We start from the raw sequence: 13405 nt of genomic DNA, 5'->3' as shown, positions 1-13405 counted from the left end.
GGCAGATCTGCGGAATTTATATTGCTTATAGAGTTAGAGCGGGTTACCAACATTACGTCTTATAAAACCTGTTTATTTGTGCTTTTTGTTAGATCTACCTTATAACAATATCTAATTCTTGCAAAAGTGCATTATTTCTCAGTGTCCTTTTTGTGCTAGAACTCGTCTATCATGTTGCATTCAGATTCTTAATAAAATTATAGCAGAGATTTTAATTTAGAGAATACACTTCACATAACATGTCTTTAACAAAGGGTTAAAAAATGGACGAAATTTGACGTATTTTTTAGGATAAATGGGAAATTATGCTCTTTTTAAATGTTGTGCGCAAAATAATTTTATAATTATTTACATAAAAATGTATGTATTATTTCTGTACGTCTAGGAAGAAAAAATTATTAATAAATAAGTAAAAAAAGAATAAGTTTACATTATTTATTCTTAATTTTTATCCAAATCTGTAAGTTTTCATAATTTGTTCATTTTAATGTAAGTTTAATGAAGTTATTTTGTTCATAAATTGCTGAATCAATTAATTTTATGCTGCATCAATTAATTGAATTAAATGCATGCAATTAAGTGAATTGCTGTATCAATTAATTTTAATTATTTAAAATTAATGTCGGCTCGTAAATTTAATACTTAGCTGCTAATACCTTCGCATTACAAATTGCAGCCAACAGACATTTCGGTACATACGTATTATCCTGTCGACTATGAAACTGTGGCCAAACATCGCTAAAGCGATGTTTGGCCACAGTTTTATGTAGCGCCCGTTTTATCGATGAGGATCACATAACATACAAACGCATAGCTCTTGAGCTTTCTTTTGATGGAAGCTTAGTTGATTCTCGATGAGTTACTTTGGGTTCTTATGAGAAGGATATAAATTTTCTGTTGCGACAGCATTTTTTTTTCCTTGTGCTGTATTTTGAACAAAGAATGGTTGATCTTTACATTACGGTAACTGGTAGTTTGGCGACATTTTGGAAGCGATAAAGGTTACTACCTGGGACTTTGGTAATAATGTGAGCAGTACTGAGTTCCGATTACGCATTATTTTGTGTGGGGGAAATGAGAGATCATGGGATATGTCATGTGATATTAATGGACGAATTACGGTTCTTTAATCGGAAGAGATCATGGGATATGTCATGTGATTTTAATGGACGAATTACTGTTCTTTAATGGGGAAAAATCTGGGAATTTTGTATTTGGCTTTATTCTGTGTTGTGTGAAATAGTGTTTGTGAATTTTTGGATCCCATGGCCGTAAGTAAAGTGAATTCGAAATGGGTATTTAGTGGTATTGAAAAGGATAGTAAGAAATGTTTTTTAAGGTTGTGTGAGAGAGAAATAAACATGTTTTATTATGTTATTTATTTTACGTGGTATCTTGCTTTGAAAGATAAGTATGATTTTAAAGATTCTGAAAGAGAATGAAGAAAAGTGTATCCGCCACGTAATGAAGATTCTGAAGGAGATTAGGTAAGTTAGTATTTTTAATTATTTTTATGCATTGTTGGAAATGTAAGGTGGAAAGGAATTTGGTATTATTGGGAAAATTGTTATTAGCAATGATTTAGTTTAAAGTAATTAGGATTGTAAGGTAATTTTTATTAATTGAATGTATGTGCTCATGTATATTTTAAGTGGTGTTTTTGAATTTAATTATATTTTAATGAAATGATAGTTATTTTGTGAATTTTATACTTGTAGGAATTTGGTGTATGTTTAAGTTGAAATAAATGTGCATGGAAATAATTTAAATATTTGATAATAAATATTTGTAATGCTTCATGTATGAATTCGTTGGTGACGTGTATAATGTAATAGATGATTTAGAGGTAAAAGTTTTTGGATATTTTATTTATTTTATATGTGGAAATGTTCATATTTGTAAAGGGTAAATACTTTTTCGCGATCATGTAATTTCATATATGTTCTTTTTACCGGGTTTAAAGATTGAGAAAATTGTCATGTATTTTCGTGAAATTTTTCGAATTTATGAGAAAAAAGCAGTGTACATGGATATAGTGAAGAGTGTGCGCAATGCCATTTTTGTGCAATTCTGGGATGTTTTTTTAAGTAAAAATAAGTCGGCGTGTACATGGTTTATGTGTATGTGTTATTTTGAAAAACGCGTAAGGTGTATGGTATTGTGCACTTTTTCCGAATTTTGCAGTGAATATTTGTCATGATTAAGCAGTTTTGTTTGATAAAATTTCTAGCATAAGTGTAATTCGGCTAGTAGATTGTTGGAAGAAGTGTTCAGTAGATAAGAAGAAAAGAAACATGTCTTTACTTCGTGAAGACAAAATGGCGGCGGGGAAAAAAAAATAGAGGGTTGCTGTAGGGGAGTTGGTCGCCAAATTTTCGCCAAAAAATCGCCAAGTTACCGTAATGTAAAGATCAACCCAAATAATTAGTTCGAGAGGTTTGGCTTGGTTTTATTTATTAGATTATAACAAAGCATACTCGGGGTGACTGTCTAAGGAAAGGAATATATGTGGTGTTCATCTTGTCCCGCCCCACTTAATAGGGTACTACATGTCCAGCTCCACTACATTTTTGTCATCCGCATCAGGCAGAAGGCGGGAGACAAGCCTCCAAAACATGACATTGAAATTCACCATTTACTGCCGACAGTCTCACATTCACCGAGCACAGATTTTTTAAAGTTAATCCTAATCAAACGTGCCCTAGGGGACACCAGTTCCTGTTTTCTGTCTCCTAGAAGGGCGTGGCTAATAAATTTCAGCCTGCCAATTTGACTGGTCGTCGATAGCTCCACCAATACTACGCGAGCAGCCCAGCGCCAGAGGATTTACACATAATGCAGACTTAACGACAAGCAGTGACGGCTACTGATATCTTAGCTTGAAGACTGAAGCCAGTCCTTCCTTGGGCCAACCGTATTGAACAATCTTCCCTCGGGGTCCTGTAACCGCCAGTTTCGCGCTTCTGTTCTCCCAGTGTTCTACTGCCATAGTAAAGTACTAAGTCAGTGTATACACCCCAGAAGTTTAAGGAGAGGGATGCGCCTATAGAGCATTAGGGTAAATTGACTGGTATCCATAATACATATGGAAAGAAACGCGGAAAGGTACGTGTAGCCAGACCGTTCGCCTAGAATTGAACTCAACAAGTGATCAGACTATACCTTTCGACCACATCCGAGGTCTTAAGAAAATAGTAAAAATCGACATAACCTTTACAGGAATCGCAAAAACGAAGCAAGTCGAATACTGCCGCTATAGTGGTATATTCGGTGGATTGTGCAGGGACACTGACTAGTGTTTGATTCCAAGCGTTGCAGAATGAAGTGTGGCTCAGAATTCCGCAGGAAGGTTTGGTGGGACTTTGTGGGAATCTCCATCAACTTTTCACAGTTTGATGGTAGCGGATTGCCGACTTTCATGTTTCAAGGGATAATACTTAAATACCAAAATTTTTTGCAGCTACCAACCTTTATATTTCAGATGGAAAATAAATGTAAATTTAAATTTTTCGTTTGAGTTATTATTATTGTTATTAGCGTTTATGCTTATTTTGATAAGCTTATTTACTAAGCGAAATTTAAAATAGAATTTTAAACACTTTTATTTTGCTAGGAAAATATTCCAGTGTCTTAAAATTTTTTCATTTCGTTTTAAAAATATCAGACCATTTAGCGGTTGTCAGGCTGTGCATTCGGGCCACATGCAATTTGTATTTGTGACCATTGCATTTATGACCATTGCATTTATGTCACCTTCTTTACTTTCTCAAAAAACAATTATTATATTTTTATTTATATTCTCTATATGTATTAAATGATTTTTATTCATGCAAGTAAAGCTTTAAATCTTAAAGTGGGGAAAAAAACATTATTAATTGCAGCTCGATTTAAATGGCAAGAAACTTCTATAGACGATTTTATGGCAGTAACTTTGACAGTTGGGTTGCTTGGTTGCAAATTTGATGCTGTTTCTATATGCGGCTGGGTGCTAATCTTTGATGCTAAGGACTTCTCTATGGCAGATTTGTTTAAATTTGCATGTATGAAGCTTTTACTATTTAGCTTCAATTCTGTAAAGGTAAGTACAGATTAATATTTTGAAATTACATATTTTAAGTATGTTAAACATAGAAAATGCCGTGGTTCGCCAAACAAATATTTATTACTGAGATATGCAGAGTAATACGCAGAGTTACATGCAAGCAGAGTAATACTAAGTACAAGCAATAGCACAGATAAATAAGTACAGGCAGAATAATACTAAGCAGGCAGAATAACAGAAAAATACTAAGCAGCGATAAGCGGTTACAAAGGTCATATATATAACTTCACAACAGATCATGGTTTAGCAAATCATAAACAAGACACAATAAATAACCAATCAAAAGTAACATACAGAATGAGATTTAAGTTTCAGAATAACTCGGACCTGGCTGAAAGCTAATGAATGTTTCGGCCATGACAGAAAGCTATACTTCCTTTTAACCAGTAAGAATGCGATTACAAATATCTCAACACTCCCCCTTAATCGCATGTTATACAAAACTTAAAAGAATTACACAATTTCTAAACAGCTCAAAGATAACAGTTCATAGAATTTTGTTTTGAACAAAGCCTTAGTTAACATATCCGCAATTTGTAAACCTGATTGTACATATTCAGTTCTAATATTATTTTCCTTAACAGTCTTACGAGTGAACTTTAATTTTATATCTATATGTTTCAACCTACCTGAAAAGTTTTCATTAACAATACTTTTGATAAATGACTGGTTATCCTCAAAATATAAACATTTTTAACACTGGAAATTTCATTTACTACATTTTTTTTTCCATAAAACATCTTGAATACTTTTACATAAAGCAATTATTTCAGCTTCTGTTGATGAAAGTGCAATACACTTTTGCTTGTTACAGCACCACATAATAGGACAATTTGAAAACATTATAAAGTAACCAGTAATTGATTTCCTATCTTGAGTATCTCCCCCCCCCAATCTGCATCTACAAACACAAGTTTGCCCTTTCCAAATCACCATATTTGTATATCAATTTTAAATTTAAAGTGTTTTTCAAGTACCTAAGAATTCTTTTTAAGGCACACCAGGCAACATCAGTAGGATGCTCCTGCTGTTGGCTCAAGCAATTTACTGCAAAAATAATATCTGGCCGTGTGATATATGCTAAGTAAAGTAAAGATCCAATTAATTCTTTGTATGGGCCATGAAATGCATTTCCTTTCTGAAAATCAGCTGCTGTAGATTTTGGTTGAATGGGAGTTTGGGCTGTTTTACAATCAGACATTTTAAATTTATCAAGTAATTTTTCAATGTATGGTTTCTGATCTAAATATAAACAACCAGACTCAAATTTCAGTCTAATACCCAAAAACTCTGAGACACTTTCAGATTTTGACATTTTAAATTCATTTGATAACAATGATATTATAATATTTGTTTCTTTTACATCTGAACCTGCAATTAATAAGTCATCTACATAAAGAGCCATAATTACTTTCTTACAATTTAAATTTCTTATAAAAATACATGGTTCAGAGTCCAATTGCTTAAAATCTAATTTAATAACAAAATTAAGAAATTTCTGATACCATTGTCGAGGAGACTGTTTAAGACCATATAAACTCTTTTTAAGTTTACATTTCTTACCACTCATATCATCATATCCTTTTGGCTGGTCCATGTAGATGGTTTCATCTAACTTACCGTTCAAGAAAGCTGTCTTGACATCTAAAGTAAAAGTTTGCAGACCTTCATTATTGATAATTACCAGGATTAAACGTAAAGAGCACATACTAATCACTGGAGAAAACGTTTCTGTATAATCTATGCCTTCCTTTTGCATAAAGCCACGAGCAACAAGCCTCGCTTTGTAAGTTCCATCTTGTTTTTTACGTAGAACCCATTTGCAGGAAATGGCTCTTTTATCAGGGAGTAAACTTTGTAGGTCCCAGACGTCGTTATCTTCCATAGATTTCATTTCCTCGTCCATAGCTCTTTTCCATGGTTCTTGTTCTACTTGTGGTAGATTTGCAATATCTTCAAATGTCAGAGTGTCTTGTGCAAACATTACTTGGTAAATCAAAGGATCAGGATACCTAACTGGCTGTTTCTTTTTTCTTGAGGATTTTCTTTGTTCCTCCTTCTTATTTGCAGCATTTAATTCGCCGTTATCAGTGTCTGAAATTGATTTATCTTCATTTTTAATGTCATCATTGTTATTTTCACTCAAATCAGAACTATCGCAAATATATTTTTGATTTTCTACTTTCTTCTTTTCTTCATTAAATTTAACATTTCTGGAAACAATGATGCGTCTTGTTTCTGGAATCATTAAACGATATCCCATTGTGGAATAACCTACAAATATCATTCTGACAGAATTTTCATCTAGTTTCTTTCTTTGCGATGGTGGCACTAGAGTATAAGCATCACAGCCAAATACACGCATGTTTTTTAAATCAGGATTTTCACTATACTTCAGAAAATAAGGAACATGATTGTCAATTGAACTATTTGGGAGTCGATTATTTATGTAAGCAGCCGTAAGTACTGCTTCACCCCAAAGGAATTTTGGTAATTTTGCCTCAAGTATCATTGCTCTAGCTTTTTCCAGTACAGTTCTATTTGCTCGTTCAGCAACACCATTTAGAAAAGGTGTATAGGGAGGTGCAGGATCTATTTTTACACCTGCTCTTTTAGCAACTTCATGCAATTCTCCACTGACATATTCTTTGGCATTGTCACAGCGCAGTTTTGCAACAGTTGGATTCAATTTAAAGAATAGCTTGAGTTCATCAGCAATGTCACTTTTTCTTTTGAGCAGTCTGATTTCCATAAATTTCGAATAGTCATCAATTATAGTCATGAAATACCTTTCCCCATGGAGTGTTTGAGGTTCTATTGGACCACATATATCAGTGTGTATAGTTATAAGCGGTTTGGATTCTTTTATGCGAGGACCCTTTCCTATAGGCAAAGCACTTTGTTTGGCACGAACACATACTTCACAAAAGGATTCTTTTGCAGGAAGATTCATCAGTTTTAATTTTTGATCACAGCAGTGTCATAACCTTCTGTGCCATAAATCATCATTCTTTACTGCTAAAACTGTAAATAAATTTGGTGAAAAATCACTAAAATATTGTCCGCATTTATCCAAGTATCCAAATCTAAAACGTTTGTTTTTGTTTTCAATATAAATTATTTCATTTTTAAAAATTACGCTCAAACCTGCTGCTTCAATATTTTTAACAGAAATTAATTGTCCGTTTAATTTTGGAACGTAAAGAACATCTTTTAACATTATTTCAACACCATTCTTAGTTTTACCGCAAATATCACCAATTCCTTCCACTTGTAAAACCGCCGACTTAGACGCGCACTTAACAGTTCCAGTCTTAGGCTTAATTGAGGTAAACCATTCCTTGTGAGAAGACATATGAGAAGTTGCACCAGAATCAATAATAAATTGATCATGCACAAGATTTCCAGCCATAAAAGATATTGCAGGGGAAGCATACTTATTACTATTTGAATTTGCCTGCTTTTTAGAATTATCAAAACATTCACTTTTGAAATGACCACTTTTCCCACAGTTATGACAGATGCAGTTCTTTTTCCTACAAAATTTAACAGAATGTCCTTTTCTTTTACAATAAGTACAAAACAATTTTTTACGAGCACTAATAAAAACAGAGTTATCTGTATTTGTTTTAGAATACTTATTTTCATTTTTATAATCAAACATAAGAGATTCACAATCAATAAGTCTACTTGTAACAAAATCTAAACTCAAATTATTGCTTGGCTGATTCTCTAGAGATGCCTTAATATTTTCATATTCTTTTGGCAAAGACATTAAAATGTAAATAATAATATCAAAATCGCTTACTTCAGAGCCAGAGACGCGTAAACTACTCACCAGGTTCATTATGCTGTCGATATGCTATCTCATTGACACATCCTTGGATTTCCTTATGGTAGCTAGACGTTTACGCGTTAAAATTTGACTCACTGCACCTTTAGCGCTATACGTAGCTTGTAGTTTCTTCCATATTTTACATGCAGTGTCTTCACGTTGAAGAGAAGCAATAACATTGTCACTTAGAAGGGCAAGTATTAAGGCATAAGCTTTTTTTGATTTCAAAACATCTGCAACTCTGTCCGCAACTGCTTCTGTTTCCAAAAACGTATCCAATTCCCTTGCCGTAAATACTGCTCGAACTCTTCGACACCAAACAGTAAAGTTATTAACACCGTCAAATGGCGCTACACCAAAAGCTTCCCTTTCACCTCCGGAAAAAGCCATCATTCACAATATACCAAATCAAAATCACGCGAACGATAAATTATTACACTGAAGGTTCAATTAGGGAACTATCAGCGAATTCTAACTTTTGAAGGAACCACGCTCTGCTGTTAAACATAGAAAATGCCGTGGTTCGCAAAACAAATATTTATTACTGAGATATGCAGAGTAATACGCAGAGTTACATGCAAGCAGAGTAATACTAAGTACAAGCAATAGCACAGATAAATAAGTACAGGCAGAATAATACTAAGCAGGCAGAATAACAGAAAAATACTAAGCAGCGATAAGCTTTGGAACTTTGCGGTTATACTGGCTTTCAGCAGGAAATTAAAGTCCTGCTCTTGCCAGTTCCTGATGTGATCCCATGTGGGGCCTGACAGAGTAGAAACCTGAAAGAAATATTCTCTCGTGGAGGTAGAAGTGTGCTGGAGAGAGAAAAAGCACTTTGCTCCTGTACTGCTACATCTTGGATGGAATCCGCCAAGCAGGGGCCGGAGAAAGAAACTTCGGATGACCTGTGTAGGATAGCCCGATTACTAACTGTTCATTCGTCGGAGCCAGTCACGTGGGAGGTCACCCTCCCAGAAACTGACCCCGATCGATGCTGCTTGAAAACCAGAAAACTGGAACTTAGAATTCTGAACTCAAGAGGTGGGCGGCAAATGGGCGGAGGATTTTGTCTTCAGCCAGGATTTCGTAGATAAGAATGTCCGTGAAATTAGCGGGATTCACATTGATAATATTATTAAAAAAGTTGTTGTTTATTCTGCTGAGGTAGTCCTGAATAGTATCTACTATTTTCAAGTCGGAGTGGAGAGTCCTATTCCGAACATAGTAAGGAGCTTTTGTGATGATTCTTAGCACCTTATTCTGAAGCACTTGGAGTTTGCTAATTTCGTTTGCTTTGTAGTTTGCCCAGGCTGGGGAAGCATACGTGAGAATGGGTCGGATGACAGTTTCATAAATCCTCTTTTTCAGTCTGAGGGTGAGGTTTTCATTCTTTAGGAGAGGAAAAAGCCTGAAAATCAGCGATAATGCCAATGCCAATGATTTGAAAATTACGGAGTTCCTATGGTTCAAAACCATTTACCTCCTCATCAGAATTACTAAAAGCGAGCAGAAATGAGAAAAAATTTTGCATAAGTGAATTACCTGATGCACACTAGAGGGAGCCACTGGCTCAAGAAAGTTTAGGGATAGAGATGAGATAATAAAAACTTAAGAATCAAAATATTTTTTAAAAGTTTTTAGGTTTTATAATTTTTTTGTATTTTATATTTTATACTTTTTTTGGTTTTTATAAATTTTTTTTTTATACACAATACAACACTAAAGCAGAAAGCGGAGAGGAAAGATTTTAAGATTAATAGGCTCATTGGCATGTGGCTAGCGGTTACAAAGGTCATATATATAACTTCACAACAGATCATGGTTTAGCAAATCATAAACAAGACACAATAAATAACCAATCAAAAGTAACATACAGAATGAGATTTAAGTTTCAGAATAACTCGAACCTGGCTGAAAGCTAATGAATGTTTCGGACTTGACAGAAAGCTATACTTCCTTTTAACCAGTAAGAATGCGATTACAAATATCTCAACAAAGTACAAATAATTTATGTACCTTTTTCTGCTTCTCTACACTATTTTCCATTTTTAACATCAATAGCAGATTTTCTTAACATGTTAGCTTCTCGATTTCAATGTAAGCCGTCAAATTGCAAACGGACTGCTAATAGTATATTGGCATGAACAAAATTTTAAGGAATATTAAGCTTTTCAGTTAAAGTTTTATACTAGAACGATTGGTAAAAGTATATTTTAGGGTACCCCTTGGCGAAACTTGGCAATTTTTGGCGGTACATGGATACCGAGTTTGTGCAATCCTTTGATTTGTTTTTTTGGCCTGTGCAGCGGCGATTTTAGCGCTAAAAATTGCCGCTACGCAAGCCAAAATTACAAGTCAAAGAATCGCACAAACTCGGTATCCATGTACACATCGACCTATTTTCACTTCAAAAAAATCCCCGAATTGCACAAAAATGGCATTGTGCACTCCCTTCACTTTATCCATGTACACATCGACCTATTTTCACTTTAAAAAAATCCCCGAATTGCACAAACTACGCTTTACGCACTCCCTTGAGTTTGTCCATGTACCCATCTATATATTTTCACTTAAAAGGTCAAAGGAGCACCCAATTCTACAGTAGAGGCAAACAAAAAATACATAATCTCAATAAGCTACATTTTAAACCAAACAATAAAATAACACAAAAAAGAAAAACCTGTTATGTATTTTAGCGCTACACAAAGCAAAAATCCCCTTACCTTATTTAGATATTCGTTCGTCTTCAGTCTGGGGCACACAAAATTCCTTAACAGCATCCAAAAAATTATCTGAACTGCAATCCGTATATCCGCGTCGCCACAGAAATTCACAAAAAATAAAAGTCAAAATATATATTACGTAGTTTCGGACTATGGCTACTAATTAAACCTTCTTTTACACAATTAATTCACTTTTCCTCTTTCGTTCCAAATAGTACAAAAACTTCAAATTAATTCTACTACATTCAGCCATTGTACCGTCTAAACAATGAAACAAGCAATGTACTTCCTAAGCAACACACATCACAAAAGCCTTTGCAAAACATCCCATGATTCAAAATTTCCCAGAATAATGCAAACGATTACGTCATAATAGGGTTTCCATAATGTTCAACTACTCAGGTTACCATAAATAATACAACAACTTGGCGATAAATGAAACAACAACTTCGCGATAATACAAGGGGTACCTTAAAGTCAACTCTACCCGAACGATTTATGTATGTGCAAAGCCATACATTAAAGTCTTCATCAATACATGAGTTACTTCATGATATGGAACTACTCTTATACACGCCCTCAGTTGGCGAGAAACTGCACGGCGCCATATTACTATCTGAATTTTTTATCTACATTTCGAATTTTAATCCTAAAATGTCTGCAAAAACGCGTTTTTCGCACGTGCAAAAACAATGTTTTAAACACAAAATTTACGCTAAAAATCCGAAACAAAAAATAGCAAAAACGTTAAGTTTCTAATGAAAAATATTTGACAAGAAACCATGTTCACAGTGATCTTTTTAACTTAAAATACCATCAGAGAATTGCACAATCTATGCAGCATAGGAATCTAGGAATTACGCCCACCTCGCTAAAATAAACATAACAACAATAAATTTCAAACAATACCATGTACACAGCGTTTTGTTTTAATTTTAAAAGAAATCAGTGAATTTCATAATCTAGGCATCGCGCACAGCCTCGGCATTGCGCACAAATCCACAAAATAAACTAAAATAACTAAAATAAATTACAAACAATTCAAAAAACAATAATAACGATAGAAATTCATTCTACAAATTAAGAACAACAATAAAATAAAATGCACTCACCATTGTGAATGCTTTTTCAAACAGCAGAAATATCAATTTCAAGCATCAGCAAAACTCATCAATTTCCACAGCTTGATTCTTTCACCCTAGCTTCAGAGACACGCAGTATACAAAGTCCAGCATACATTCGTGAATAAAATCCGCATAAACACACTCGTGAACAAAAGACTCGTTAACAACTCCAACATCGTACCTTTTAATACTAAATTTACCTTGCACACAATCCGAAATACGAGACTGAAATTTTGCCACCGGGCCAGTGCAACATATGTCATTTCAAAACTCCCACGAAACTTACCAAAGCTTAATCCTAGTACACGGTGCACATGAGAATTGGCAAAATTCGGGTTAAGAGATTAATAAGCGCGCCAATTGTGGTAATTAAGCCGATTTTGGACGCTCTGGAGGAGAGTGCATTTGGGAGCCTTTTCGCGCATGCTCATTAAATATTTTAAATTGAGAAGTTTTGATTGGTACAGATGGAAGAGAAGAATTATTTCAAACCATTGTTTGAAGTTCCGTTAATCTTCGGTCTTCGGCTGAACTGAATGAGAAAGGATAACGTATGTTCAGGTAAAATTTATTTATCTTTTATTTTTTGTGTGGTTCCACCGAGTTTCTGATTGGTTAATATTTTTTAATTAATCGGTTTTTGGTCAGATACTGAATATTATTTTAGTTTGATAACGTCTTTTATTCTACAGTTCGTGTTGCTAACGTATTTTGTTCTACAGTTCTATTTGCTAACGTATTTTGTTCTACAGTTCTATTTGCTAACGTATTTTGTTCTACAGTTGGATAACGTTACTTTTCGATTATGATGTGCAGTGCTATGAATTGCGAATATTTAAACACGAAATGTTTTTGGAAGTCAGAACTGGAAGGAAAGCTTGCTGTAATTCAATGGGCAGTAGATGCCGGATTGCTGCCGAATTTTAAAAATCGCGCCATGGCCGCACCGTATACTAGGATTTGGAAGGAACGTGGAGTGCTGTTAAGCGTAGAATGAAGGGGACAAAAAAGGTAAGCGAAGAGTTTGTCTCTTATTTGGTGGTATATATGTGGCGGCGCCTAAAAAATAATAAATCGTCATCCGAAAAAATGAAAGACTTTATATTTGCAATAAAAGCAATATCTCCGCCACCCGAGTTTGAGGGCCATGGCATTTGAGTTATGACACAGACCCTAAAACATATGTGACACTGAGCCATGGTATTTCATATATGAATGTTTTGTATTTGTTGCGATGCATGTTGAAAATTATATTTTTATTTGTTATAAAGTCTGTTAAAAATTATTTTCAATTTCTAAATGCTTGCGTTTTTTCGTGTGTCTCACCGTATGCTTACGATTTATTATCTTATGATTATCATTTTGTTTACTTTTTTTGCCAACTCAAACTTGTGGTGACGCTTTACTTTGAGGTTGCCAAAAATTTGGCGACAAACGTAAACGCATCATTTTGGTGTTGGCGACAATTTTAAAAATCTCGCCAAGGCCGCACCGTATACTAGGATTTTACCCTTACCAACCAACCATTATAGCAAAATAAAGCTTCAGCGTCAAAAGCGTTGCCATACAATCAACATCGTGCCAAAACCCAACGCAGAACACATATCGCGACATTTGG

The 13405-nt window shown here is 34.5% G+C and overlaps 1 protein-coding gene across 3 annotated transcripts in view; it reads left to right on the top strand.

The window, feature by feature from the left end:
* Positions 1 to 13405, top strand: part of LOC118190086 (alpha-tocopherol transfer protein-like) — a 58225-nt gene that overhangs the window by 34071 nt on the left and 10749 nt on the right. For all 3 annotated transcript variants that reach the window (XM_085827204.1, XM_085827203.1, XM_085827202.1), the window contains one exon: positions 3882 to 4078. In XM_085827204.1, the coding sequence (XP_085683330.1) occupies positions 3882 to 4078 (197 nt within the window). The remainder of the gene's footprint in view (positions 1 to 3881; positions 4079 to 13405) is intronic.

This window comes from Stegodyphus dumicola, chromosome 11 (genome assembly GCF_044657685.1).
Source record: "Stegodyphus dumicola isolate Sdum_Otavi_A_Nest chromosome 11, ASM4465768v1".
Classification (NCBI taxonomy): Eukaryota; Metazoa; Arthropoda; class Arachnida; order Araneae; family Eresidae; genus Stegodyphus; species Stegodyphus dumicola.
The sequence above is the reverse complement of the archived record's forward strand: the minus strand, read 5'-3'. Positions and strand labels throughout refer to the sequence as shown.